The 13150-nt window shown below is 48.0% G+C and overlaps 1 protein-coding gene across 1 annotated transcript in view; it reads left to right on the forward strand.

The window, feature by feature from the left end:
• LOC138257046 (aspartate and serine-rich protein-like) overlaps positions 1 to 12357 on the forward strand; it is a 78063-nt gene extending 65706 nt beyond the window's left edge. Inside the window, exon 2 of the mRNA XM_069205882.1 lies at positions 11886 to 12357. Within this exon, the coding sequence (XP_069061983.1) occupies positions 11886 to 12357 (472 nt within the window). The remainder of the gene's footprint in view (positions 1 to 11885) is intronic.
• The last annotated feature ends 793 nt before the right edge of the window (positions 12358 to 13150 follow it).

The following is a 13150-nucleotide window of genomic DNA, read 5'->3' on the forward strand; positions in this document are numbered from 1 at the left end:
TGCAGCTGCTGCTGCTGCCAACCCCTCAGACAGGCATCTGCCCTCCTGGGGTCCAGCCAGGCCTGGCCCAGGATGGCAGAACAAAGGACTTCCTCTGAGAGAGGGTGTTACACCCTCTCCCTTTGGAAAATGGTGTGAAGGCAAGGGAGGAGTAGCCTCCCCCAGCCTCTGGAAATGCTTTCTTGGGCACAGATGTGCCCAATTCTGCATAAGCCAGTCTACACCGGTTCAGGGGACCCCTTAGCCCTGCTCTGGCGCGAAACTGGACAAAGGAAAGGGGAGTGACCACTCCCCTGACCTGCACCTCCCCTGGGAGGTGTCCAGAGCTCCTCCAGTGTGCTCCAGACCTCTGCCATCTTGGAAACAGAGGTGCTGCTGGCACACTGGACTACTCTGAGTGGCCAGTGCCACCAGGTGACGTCAGAGACTCCTTGTGATAGTCTCCTTCAGGTGTTGCTAGCCTATCCTCTCTCCTAGGTAGCCAAACCCTCTTTTCTGGCTATTTAGGGTCTCTGTCTCTTGGGATTCCTTAGATAACGAATGCAAGAGCTCATCCGAGTTCCTCTGCATCTCTCTCTTCACCTTCTGCCAAGGAATCGACTGCTGACCGCGCTGGAAGCCTGCAAAACTGCAACATAGTAGCAAAGACGACTACTGCAACTCTGTAACGCTGATCCTGCCGCCTTCTCAACTGTTTTCCTGGTGGTGCATGCTGTGGGGGTAGTCTGCCTCCTCTCTGCACTAGAAGCTCCGAAGAAAACTCCCGTGGGTCGACGGAATCTTCCCCCTGCAACCGCAGGCACCAAAAAGTGGCATTACCGGTCCCTTGGGTCTCCTCTCAGCACGACGAGCGAGGTCCCTCGAATCCAGCAACTCTGTCCAAGTGACTCCCACAGTCCAGTGACTCTTCAGTCCAAGTTTGGTGGAGGTAAGTCCTTGCCTCACCTCGCTAGACTGCATTGCTGGGAACCGCGACTTTTGCAGCTACTCCGGCCCCTGTGCACTTCCGGCAGAAATCCTTTGTGCACAGCCAAGCCTGGGTCCACGGCACTCTAACCTGCATTGCACGACTTTCTAAGTTGGTCTCCGGCGACGTGGGACTGCTTTGTGCGACTTCGGGTGAGCACTGTTTCACGCATCCTCGTAATGCCTGTTTCTGGCACTTCTCTGGGTACTACCTGCTGCTAAGAGGGCTCGTTGTCTTGCACGACGTCCCCTCTACCTCCTGGTCCAATTTGCGACCTCCTGGTCCCTCCTGGGCCACAGAAGCGTCCAAAAATGCTAACCGCACGATTTGCAGCTAGCAAGGCTTGTTGGCGTTCTTTTGGCGGGAAAACACTTCTGCACGACTCTACAAGGCGAGCGGGATCCGTCCTCCAAAGGGGAAGTCTCTAGCCCTTTGCGTTCCTGCAGAAACCGCAGCTTCTTCTGTCCAGTAGAAGCTTCTTTGCACCCGCAGCTGGCATTTCCTGGGCATCTGCCCATCTCCGACTTGCTTGTGACTTTTGGACTTGGCCCCCTTGTTCCACAGGTACCCCAGATTGGAAATCCAGCATTGTTGCATTGTTGCATTGTTGGTTTGTGTCTTTCCTGCCGTATTCCCCTATCACGACTTCTTTGTCCTTTGGGGAACTTTAGTGCACTTTGCACTCACTTTTCAGGGTCTTGGGGAGGGTTATTTTTCTAACTCTCACTATTTTCTAATAGTCCCAGCGACCCTCTACAAGGTCACATAGGTTTGGGGTCCATTCGTGGTTCGCATTCCACTTTTGGAGTATATGGTTTGTGTTGCCCCTATCCCTATGTGTCCCCATTGCATCCTATTGTAACTACACATTGTTTGCATCGTTTTCTAAGACTATACTGCATATTTCTGGTATTGTGTATATATATCTTGTGTATATTTCCTATCCTCTCACTGAGGGTACACTCTGAGATACTTTGGCATATTGTCATAAAAATAAAGTACCTTTATTTTTAGTATAACTGTGTTTTCTTATGATATTGTGCATATGACACTAAGTGGTACTGTAGTAGCTTCACACGTCTCCTAGTTCAGCCTAAGCTGCTCTGCTAAGCTACCATTATCTATCAGCCTCAGCTGCTAGACACCCTATACACTAATAAGGGATAACTGGGCCTGGTGCAAGGTGCAAGTACCCCTTGGTACTCACTACAAGCCAGTCCAGCCTCCTACACAGTCCAGTTAACTATTCATCCTGTCAGGTATTGTACAACTGCGGGCAAGAGGGGCTGGGACCAGGCAGGAAGAGGCGAGGAGGCAGTCATGTTAACCATTGGCCCTGTCAGGCACAGTGCGTGCTCCGGGGTCCTCGGTGAGGGGTCTGGTCTGCATAGAGGGTGGGGAGATGTTGAGAGGAGATGAGGAGAGAGATGAGTTAACCATTGGCCCTGTCAGCCACTGTACATCCTCTGGGGTCCTCGGTGGGGGAGAGTTGGGGGGGGAGTCTGGTTAACCATTGGCCCTGTCAGGTACTGTACATCCTCCGCGGACCTCAGTGAGGGGGTCTGGTCTCATGGAGGGTGGGAGGTGTTGAGAGGAGACGAGGAGACAGATAAGTTAACCGTTGACCCTGTCAGGCACTGTACATCCTCCGGGGTCCGGGTTGAGGGGTGGGGACCGGTAGGGGGGCTCCGAGACGGATCGGAAGCGGCGTTAACCATTAACCTGGGCAGCATTCACCCTCCATCACCACACACATGAGATGTCGTGCGGCCCGTCCTGGCTCTGGGGGAAATAGCGCCTTGTGATTGTCTCCGGGGCTTTCATACCTGTCTGACTGGTTCTGATGGGCCCCGTGGTCTGAGAGATGAACAGGAACCCCCCGGCCCATCCATCTTCACCCGGGACCTTATATAGCGCCACGACACTTTGTCATCACCCTCGCAGTCCGTCGTTTATTTCTGTAGCTCTACTAGAAACAATGCACTCTTGCACCTGTACCGAGCCTGCTCAATGGTGCCCGTGTTTGGGATGTTACAATCCTATGAACGTTGTAGTTCACCCACTGAACCTGTCATTTTAATATTTTTGAAGTCGTAATGATAAACTATTGACCAGTTTTAGCGTTCAAATCTCAAACTGTGGCGTTTTCCTTCGTCTCATATTAAGTTCTGTTGTAAGGCGATGGTGTAGCTCAGAGAGCTGTGCCCACCTGGGTGTGCGCCAAGCCCAGCTGTTTACAGCTGCCCGTCCTGTGCGGGAGAATCAGGGGGAGCAGGCACCCCACAGCCGCAGACACTAAGCTCCACGAGAAATCCCCCAGCCACAAGTGCTTCACAGAATAAAGTAAAGTTAGGGGTTGTGGTAAGGGTGGGAATATGGAATCTCCAGGGAGGGGGGCGAGGGGTGGAGAGAGGCCCTTTGGGAGGGTTGTAAACAGTCACAAAGTCAGAACAGCGAAACTCTGTCATATTTCAGGGAGGTGCAAAGGAAGGGAATTCTCCATCACAAAAATGTGATCTTTTATGGTACAGAAACTAAATAATGAAAGTTAATTGCGCTAATGTTATGCTATGAGCATTTCTGTAGCGCTGTCCCTCATCTGTAAGGCTTCGTAGCACTCCTGCCACTCTCAGTGGTGCCTTTCCACATGGTCTTCTGGTTTCTCATTGATCCGAGCCCTGAGAGGCGTCGATTTGTCAGGTAGTGCACATGTCTGCAACCCTCACCCTGCAGAGTCTGTGAACTGTAAAGCAGGCGCGTGTATGGGAATGTATGACTTGCACAGAGTTCCATGTGAACTCCTGGAAATGTGTCCACTCATACGCTTAATTCTGCAACTGGTCGATTTCAGTCTTTTAATGTTGTATGTCCAGTTTCCAGCAGCTTTCTGCCTTGCACTGTTTGGAAGTGAATGAGCCACAAACAGCAATGTTGTCTGCTATCTTCCACTGAAGAACTCCTGCCTGGTGAAGCTTGGTAACCTTGGCTGTAGCAGTGGGTGTCCTGGGACTGTCAAGGAGGGGTTGATTTGTAGATAAAAACGTGCCAGCCATGGAAGAATCTGCCATTTTGTTGGTAAGCACTGCATTGCTTTCAATTACAAGATCCCAGGAGATCACTCCTATACAGGCGTGAACCTGCAGCTCCCTCTTCTTGAAAAATCCATCCACTTCTCTGGGGCCAGGCAAGCCTCAGCCACTGCCCCATCATCTACTTGGCTCTCCCCAAAAAAGTAATTGCCAGGCTTTGTAGACTTCAAAAACCAGGTTCTGGGGGAGCCAGTCGAACACGCCCCCAAAGGTGTACATTCTGCTTCCATTGAATGCAAGGATTAAAATTCAAGGTTTTGTGTACCTTTGTTAAGGCCTACTGGTCCTCTGGTCCCTCATACCTGCAGAAACTGCATAGCGGAGAGAGCCCTCTGTGGCACAGCGCTGCCAGGCCTACTTTAACATGCCTACAAGCATGCCACTCCCCGCTTTCTGGCGGTGAATAATTTACGCAACCATACCCAGAGAACGCAAAGCTTTTTCAATTCAGAGAAACAAGAGTTGAGATTTTGGATCGGCCAGGGTGGAATTTCAATGACACTGGAGTAATTGGAGTCATTTCAGTAATTCCGTGTTACTCTTTGATGCAGAATTATTGAAGATTAGGCAATTACTCCTCCTGAAACTAATTGCAGGGAAGAAAATCCTAACACAAGAGCACATTTAGCGACCGTCCGCTCACGCTGGATTTCTGTGCTCTGCTGCATTTAGCTCTGTTTCTTAGCGCAAAATGCACCCTTGCATATATTTTGGATGCAATGGGGTATTTTTTCTCTAACAAATAGCGCTAAATGCAGAATTACTCATTTTGTGTAACTCAAGCGTAATCTCACAGAATGTTTAGGTAATTCCGCATGATTACTCTACAATTGAATTACGCGAGTTACGCCCACCCCTAGTTTTGGGCAAAGAGTGAACATTTTAACAGGAAAATTCTTCTCATATGTAAGTCTCCACCTGGGACCAATGAAGCCACGGCAGCTTGGTCTGTGTGGAAGAAAGCTTCAGACACCCATAGGGTGAGATCTAGAACCTACAAAAACCAATGTCAGCAGCTCACTCTCCCATGAAAAAGCAAACAACAGTGCAAGTGTTGGTAGTTGGTTGCCAGACGCCCTTTCTTTTCCTGATCAGGTTGACTAGTTACAAAGTGTTTCATATGGTCCAATTGGGTTTAGTCAGGGCCACTTTGAATATGCGATTCTGTGGCTTCTGTGTTTTCCTAATAATTATGGATTTCTCACATTTGCCACATAATCCATAAACTCCTACAGAATCTGCAGAGTTTAACAAAAAATGTTTGTATCTCAAATGGATCAAAAGTTAGTGGCTGCACAGTGGAAGACCATTCACAAAGGTTGACCAGTCACCTGTCTGTTGCTTATTGATGTGTTTGGGTGTTAAACTGATAGGTGAAACCTTTGCCAATAAAGTGTTCAATTCACTTATAAAGGCAAAATGTTGAAGTAATACTGCCATAAAATGTGCTTCCACACAAAACATCCAAGAATACTGAGGGTCTGCGCCAGGTGCTGGGACTTCGCGCCATAGTTATCTCGGTCCCCTGTTGTTAGTCCAAATAAAATTCTGTTTCACCGCAAAAAAAATGGTGGGATTGCCACAGAATGTGTTGCATTATGCTGCAAAACTTGCATTTCCGTGCAGCAAAATGTACTCACCCCTGCCACATAATTTGGTCATCCCCTGCCGCATAATTCCACTGGTCCTGGGCACAGTGGATTTTGGACAGTGAACTATTTGCGTTTAGCCAAACACAGAAGATGATTTGTAATTCTATAAACATACACATTAAAACCAACAGACATCAATAACCAATTCCAAGATGCAACTGGAAACAACTGCAACGGTTTCTTTTTCTCTCTAGCATTTCACTGAGAATCCAAAAGTCCATATGCCAGGAACCGGGTCCAATGTAAGGCATTTGAATGGGTCAGCTGACATTTGCACCATGGATGTGCCCTCTTCCTGACTTCTTGTGGCTGCATGGGCTGGCTGCCTGGTCGCAGCGCTGGCTTCCCATAACTGCCAAGAGGTCCTTTGCCATGATTAACACCTTAAGATACCCCTGCCTTCATTTTTTGTAAGAAAGAGCACTTTGCATTCTGGGACATGTAGTATCACTTTCAACACCGCATGCTCAAAATCTCCTCCCTCAAAGTGGGGAGGACTCAAAACTGGCAGAATGCCTCCGATGTGGCATGAGGCCGCTTGAAATCTACATTGCCCAGACACTGCTGATAATTGTTGATAACTGACCTGGACATTGGGGGTGAGGGTGGGAAAGATTTGTAGAGGACCAGAAAGTGAACCAAGCCCATCCGGCTCGGGAAGATGGCGCGTCATCTTTTCCTGGCGCATGCTGCGCTTAAAAGTGTCCAAAACAAGCACAGTGTCCATGATGGAGGCACCTGCACCCCTCACCCGTCTCCCCAGGCATCACTCTCTGCCCAGTTCCCTTTTCATGCCTGCGTTACAGTGAGGATGGAGCGGCTTATGTGGTTAATGTGTAACCTTGCTGTCAGCGATCCGTCTCGGGGCCGCTCCTGCGAGCCCCATCCATCCCTCTCCTGCCTCCTGGTCCCTCTGCTTGCGCCCATCAGTGACACAGGAGGCAGGGTTACTCGTTAACCTGCACATCCCAGTGTGGGCCTGCTGGGCCGCGGCCGCCATGACAGAACGGGGAGGTCCGGGGTTAATGGTTAACCCGCAGCTCTCAGGGCACTTCCGCATTCACAGCAGCATCCTTTAAATATCAGCAGGCCCTGGGCGGCTTCTGAATCAGGGACCCGCATTCACCCAGCCCCCCTCGCCTCTGCGGGCAGATTCTGAGGAGGGGGTAGTATGGGGACTGCCCCAAATTAAGCCTCAGTCGTAGGTGGAAGTGTGGGGAGTTTTAGAATCTCGCAGAGGACCACCTTTACGAATGACAATCTAGGGCCATATATACGAACACTTTTTCCCATAGACACAGAATGGGTAAAAACCTTTGCTGCATCTGGCCCCTAGTGCCTTAAAACACGCAACTTTGCCCCAAAAATATGCCCTTGAAGAAGGAAAAAAACTAGCAACATTTTTAAGGAGGTGTTTTTAATTGCTTGCCTACAAGGCTTTTCATATTTCAAATGATTTTCGGATTCTGATGTTACCCGGATGGTAGCACCAGGAATCAGTGCTGGGACATCTTAAGGATTTTGGGGGCCCTAGGCCAAACATATTTTGGGAGTCCCTGATCGGAACAGTTTTGAAATTATGATCCAGTTTCAGCTCTTTGGTGCCCTCTTTGGCCAGGTCACTGACAGTGCAGAGGCACACTTGGCCAAATCCTGAATTTGTTTACATCTAATATTCAGCGATAGTGAGGTGTGTTTTCAATATTGTAACACAGCAGCTGCTCACTAATATTACTGCAAATAATCTGTTACACATTCCCCGTTCCCCATAAATGACGTCCTGTTTTGAGCTGAAAGAAACTTTTTTTGATCGATGGTGCTTGTAACACTCAACTGCAAACTGTTTGTAATAGACTCGCACATCAAAAATATATTAAAGGAAAACAATATTAAAAACGTGTTTAAGAATTATTGTAGGTCATCAGGGCAAGACTCTGTAGAGCAGAGCTGGCTCTATCAGGGGTCCCCTGAAAGGCTGGTCCCTGGGCCAGAGCCCACTTTGCCCAGGCCTTAAAGTCTCTGAGGCAGTAGTGCGGCACTAGACAGAAAACTTTTTTATTGTAGCAGAAAACATTTTTACTGTAGCAGGAGCACCTCGAGCACGGGGTGTCTGCTGCAGAAGAGCCTGGTGTGTAGAATCGGACGGTGCCTCAGTGCAGAGACCAGGACATGAGAAGCAGTGGACTGTGTGTTTGGCAAAGTACCGGAAAATTGGGTGTCTACACATTAACATTACGCACGATTTTACTAGACTTATCATGGTTGAATTACGTATTAGTCAGTTTTAGGCCAACACTTTAAACTGAGGTGTAATTGTTTGCAGGATTCATTTGCATTTTATGAACAAAAAGGGAACTGTATTGTCCCTGTCCTAAGAGACACATAGGAATATTCTTAGCAGAGCAGAAGGATAGGTACAATTACAGAAAGAAAGGGTCCCAAAATGTATTGTTCTTTTGTTTATGGGACTGTTAACACCCACATGTAGGCAGGTTGTTTTTGCTTCCGGTTCTTGGCAGAGAAGGGGTCAGGGTGCAGAAAGTTGACGCGCTTCTCCCAGGATCACACAGTTTGGTGAAATTAGGGACCTGAGATTCGAACACAATGTTGACTAAAATGTTCAAATCCTCCCCCATCACACACAATACAAGTATACAAGTGCGCCCGGCGTGTGTCCTGGATCCCCCCAGGTGGGCTTAGGGTGTGGGTTTTACCGTAGAAAAGTTTTCAAGAAGTAGCTCAAGAAAGCTTCCATTACACCACTATTTTTGAATATATTTGCTAAAAAGCCCATTAATAACCAGGTAGTTCTGAGGGGTGACAATCAAATATTTTATGGCTCCAGAGTCTTCCGGGGGGTGGGGGGGGGTGCAGGGTGCTATCTAGTGAGGCGTGGACCACTGAATTGTATGCCAAGAGGAATACCCGCAGTTTCATATTCTCTGCACCACCGGAATTATGCAGTTCTGCATGGCAGGTTTTCCCACATAATTATAGATTTATCACACTTGCCACAAAATTCGCCCACCATTGCTAACTTTTCATATTTTAGTAAAAGAAACCTTTGCAGCTGAAACGGCTCACAAGTTACTAGTTCATAACACATTTGGGCCACTATGATGCTAACTCTGCTCAAGTTGACCTAATTCCCAAAATTCCTGCCTCCCAGGTGTGATCGCAGTGCTGTTGATTGGGATGGAGGGCAGCTCTTGGTGCAAAGATGCTTCCCAGGGTACCCTTTTACTGTTAGGGGTGGTACCAGAGTATCATTGTCAGAGTATCACCTGACATAAATATTGTGCCTTGAAAATCGTTTACAAAAATAGCCTTCCATTAGAGTTCATAATGGGAAGTTTGCACCAAATTGCGCCATATTTCTGTGAACAATGTTTAGGACACAATATTTATGTCAGACAATATTTCTGATAATGATGTTCTGACATGCAAGCGCCTTGACGAAGATGGTTTGTACAGATTGGCATAATTTAGTAGGTTATTGATACTGCCACAGTGCAGGTGTACATAATGCCTGGTGTGAAGAGTAAATGATCTCCCTTCTACAGAAAGGAGAATCTGCGAGTAGACCCTCCTTCACGCTTGGACAGTACTTTGGAGGAAGTATTGTGGGTGGACCCCATTCTGGCAGCCGCGGTTCCTCCATGGGCGCGGAGTAGCGTCGCCCCTCCCCCCCACACGCTGCTACAGAAAGAGTGAAAAAAAATAATATTGCATGATTTTATTGCCATTTTAATTTTTACTCTCTGCCGAACCGAGTGTGGGGGCGGGGCCAATGCGTCATTGCTGCTGATTGGCAGCAATGAGGAGTGGCCACTTCAGTTTGAAGTGTGCATGTAGGTTTGGCCGAATATCTTACTACGGCCAGCCCGACATGTGCAAATCAAACCTCTCCAACCCTGGTGGATTGGAAAGCAGGCACAAACCTCCAGTGCCTTTTGGAGTGCTGAGGGAGCCTGCTCCAGCCAATCCAGTTGCTTCACTCAAGCTGCATAACATTGTGAACATTATGAGAGCAGCGTCTGGATTGGATAAGGTAGTTGGCTGTGTGATGTCACCTTGTGCTCAGAGGAGTCTGGAGCCAGGGACTAGAGAACATCAAAGACATGCTGCAGGACAAGCTAAGTGAAACTTCTATTTTTTCTTTCTTAGATGCTTATTTTAATCTATGTTTTTACGCAATTTTTTAATGTATGTATGTTTTAATGTATGTAGCGTCCCACTGTTTTTTATGTCGCTAACCGCCACTGAATTCTGGAGGTGTTATGTCACAATAGTTTCTTCAGTATTATCGATGTACTCATATATAGATGTACTCCACAATGTCGACTAACGCTATATTACCAAGGTAATCAAATGCCGTGAAGCACACGGTGCCACTGGAACCAAGCTATACCCAGCTGATGAGCCCTAACTAGGGTGAAACAGGTCCCGGGTTGCTTCTGCTCCTGTGCAGGGAGGACCTGGCTTGCAGTTCGGGCTGGACTGTTCTCATTGGAGCAGCGTCAAGGCTGATTTGCTATGAGCAGGTCCAAAATAACTAAGAACTGGGATGCAGGCCAAGTAATTACCAGTGGCTGAAATTAATTGAAGCTTTCCATTCATCACATTTTTGTGTACAGCATGCAGCTAGCCGCTACTGCTTGGGGTGGGGGGAGTCAAGGAGAATTTGGCACGTGCAAAGGGCTGCGCTTTACATATGCTGCCTGTTGCTCTGCCAGACTGGAGATGCAAGGGACGGCGTACACACTGCAAAGCGCAGGCTTGATGTAATAACCCGTGGGGGCTGGCGAGCGACTGAGCTATCAAAAAACTCTGTGTGCCCCAGCCTTTAAAAAACTGCTTGATGGACTAATTATCAGGTCCAACCCTCTATCATATGAAACTCTACCAGTAAATCTCTTCTGCTCAGGGCTTTCAGTGATGCAAAGCCTGCCTCAATCGCATTCAGAATTGGATGTCCAGTTCCGACCTAAGAATCAACCCATCCACGACAGACATCTTCCTGTACATGGTGTCCGACTCTCTGAAATAAACCTTGATGGCTTTGTCCTCCAGCTAGCATCCAGCCTAAAATCACTTGAAATAACCCTCGATATCAACCTCTAAGAAAATATTACCTAGAAAACCAAGAAAGCATGGTACCAGCTTTTCCTCCTGAGGGAAGAAAAATCCTTCCTATTCAATGTGTCTCAGGATGAACTGGAGCTGTGCAGATGGAATGCAAGTTTTATTGGAGGTTGGGAATGGGTGCGCAAATCGATAGAATGGTGACAGAATGGGATAAGTATAGGAGCAGGGATCATGCACCCAAGATACCAACCGAATAAGCCATGGCCAAAGTTGACCTTCAACATCAGTAGTTGGTGGTTAGGGCTAAACAGGAATAAGGATCAATTGTTAATAAAAAACATCCAGAGGTAGCCAGTCACTTCAAACATCTGTAACTATTAGTAGGTTTTTGGAGTACCTTGATGAAATGTATCATCGTGTGTGTTGTCCTGGAAGTCACCAATAATGGAGTGTAACTGTTGTCTATGGAGATGAGGTTGTTTTTCGTGCAGCACCGTGTTAAATATATTACTGCACCTTTATACCATCCCCAAGGAAACAGGAAAGAAGAGAGGTTTAATCGGGTACCGAAAGAATGGTTATGGATGGTGGGTGTTGCCTCGGTTAAGGATGTAGCAGGGCAAGTCTGGATGTATTGGACCACACCTCTCACAGTCATGGGGTGAGACTTAGTGGGTTAACAAAGGGAGAAACACTGTGTCTTGATGTGTTTCTCTGGTGGTTGTGTGAGGTGGATGTGAGAGGGAGTATTGTCGATGTTCATAAGGTATTGCCAAGAGCAGTGGTTGGGCATGCCAAGAGGGTGATGGAGCTTGATTGTAATGAAGAGGCGAGTCAAGAAGAGTTTGTTTCAGTACAGTTGGCCAAGATAAGATTCGCTGCTATTAAACTGAAGAAGTCTAAGTGTAGTGTTCTGGGTAAGGTATTGTCTGTTGGCAGGAATGTTGTGAGGACAAAAGCTGGGAAAAATGTTGGAGCAGGATGGAGACTTGCAGGAAAGGGACTTGCAAGTTAGGGACTTGGAGGATAGGGACTTGCAAGTTAGGGACTTGGAGGATAGGGACTTGTAAGTTATGACTTGCACGAAAGCGACTTGCGGGATAGCGACTTGCAGGATAGCGACTTGCAGGATAGTGACTTGCAGGATAGCGACTTGCAGAATGGGGATTTGCAGGATAGGGACTTACAGGATAGTGATTTGCGGGATAGCGACTTGCACGACAGCGACTTGCAAGATAGCGACTTGCAGGATAGCGACTTGCGGGATAGCGACTTGTGGGATAGCGACTCATGGGATAGTGACTTGCAGGATAGCGACTTGCAGGATAGCGATTTGCGGGATAGTGACTCGCAGGATAGTGTCTTGCAGGATAGCAACTTGCAGGATAGTGACTTGCGGGACAGCGACTTGCGGGATAGCGACTCGCGGGATAGCGACTTGCAGGATAGCGACTTGCGGGATAGCGACTTGCAGGATAGCGACTTGCAGGATAGTGACTCGCAGGATAGCGACTCGCAGGATAGTGACTCGCAGGATAGCGACTTGCAGGATAGCAACTAGCAGGATAGCGACTCGTGGGATAGCGACTTGCGGGAAAGCGACTTGCGGGATAAGGACTTGCAGGATAAGGACTTGCGGGATAACAACTTGCAGTATAGTGACTTGCTGGATAGCGAATTTCGGGATAGTGACTAGCGGGATAGTGACTTGCAGGATAGTGACTTGCAGGATAGTGACTTACAGGATGACTTGCGGGATAGCGACTTGCAGGATAGCAACTTGCAGGATAGTGACTTGCAGGATAGCGACTTGCAGGATAGCAACTTGCAGGATAGAGACTTGCGGGATAGCGACTTGCAGGGTAGCGACTGTGAGAAAGTAGCCTCTTTCTAGCCTTGTTACCCCCACTTTTGGCCTGTTTGTGAGTGTATGTCAGGGTGTTTTCACTGTCTCACTGGGATCCTGCTAGCCAGGGCCCATTGCTCATAGTGAAAACCCTATGTTTTCAGTATGTTTGTTATGTGTCACTGGGACCCTGCTAGTCAGGACCCCAGTGCTCATAAGTTTGTGACCTATAGGTATGTGTTCCCTGTGTGATGCCTAACTGTCTCACTGAGGCTCTGCTAACCAGAACCTAAGTGGTTATGCTCTCTCTTTACAAATTGTCACTAACAGGCTAGTGACCAATTTCACCAATTTACATTGGCATACTGGAACACCCTTATAAATCCCCTAGTATATGGTACTGAGGTACCCGGGGTATTGGGGTTCCAGGAGATCCCCATGGGCTGCAGCATTTCTTGTGCCACCCATAGGGAGATCTGACAACTCTTACACAGGCCTGCCACTGCAG

The sequence above is a fragment of the Pleurodeles waltl genome, chromosome 1_2 (assembly GCF_031143425.1).
Source record: "Pleurodeles waltl isolate 20211129_DDA chromosome 1_2, aPleWal1.hap1.20221129, whole genome shotgun sequence".
Classification (NCBI taxonomy): Eukaryota; Metazoa; Chordata; class Amphibia; order Caudata; family Salamandridae; genus Pleurodeles; species Pleurodeles waltl.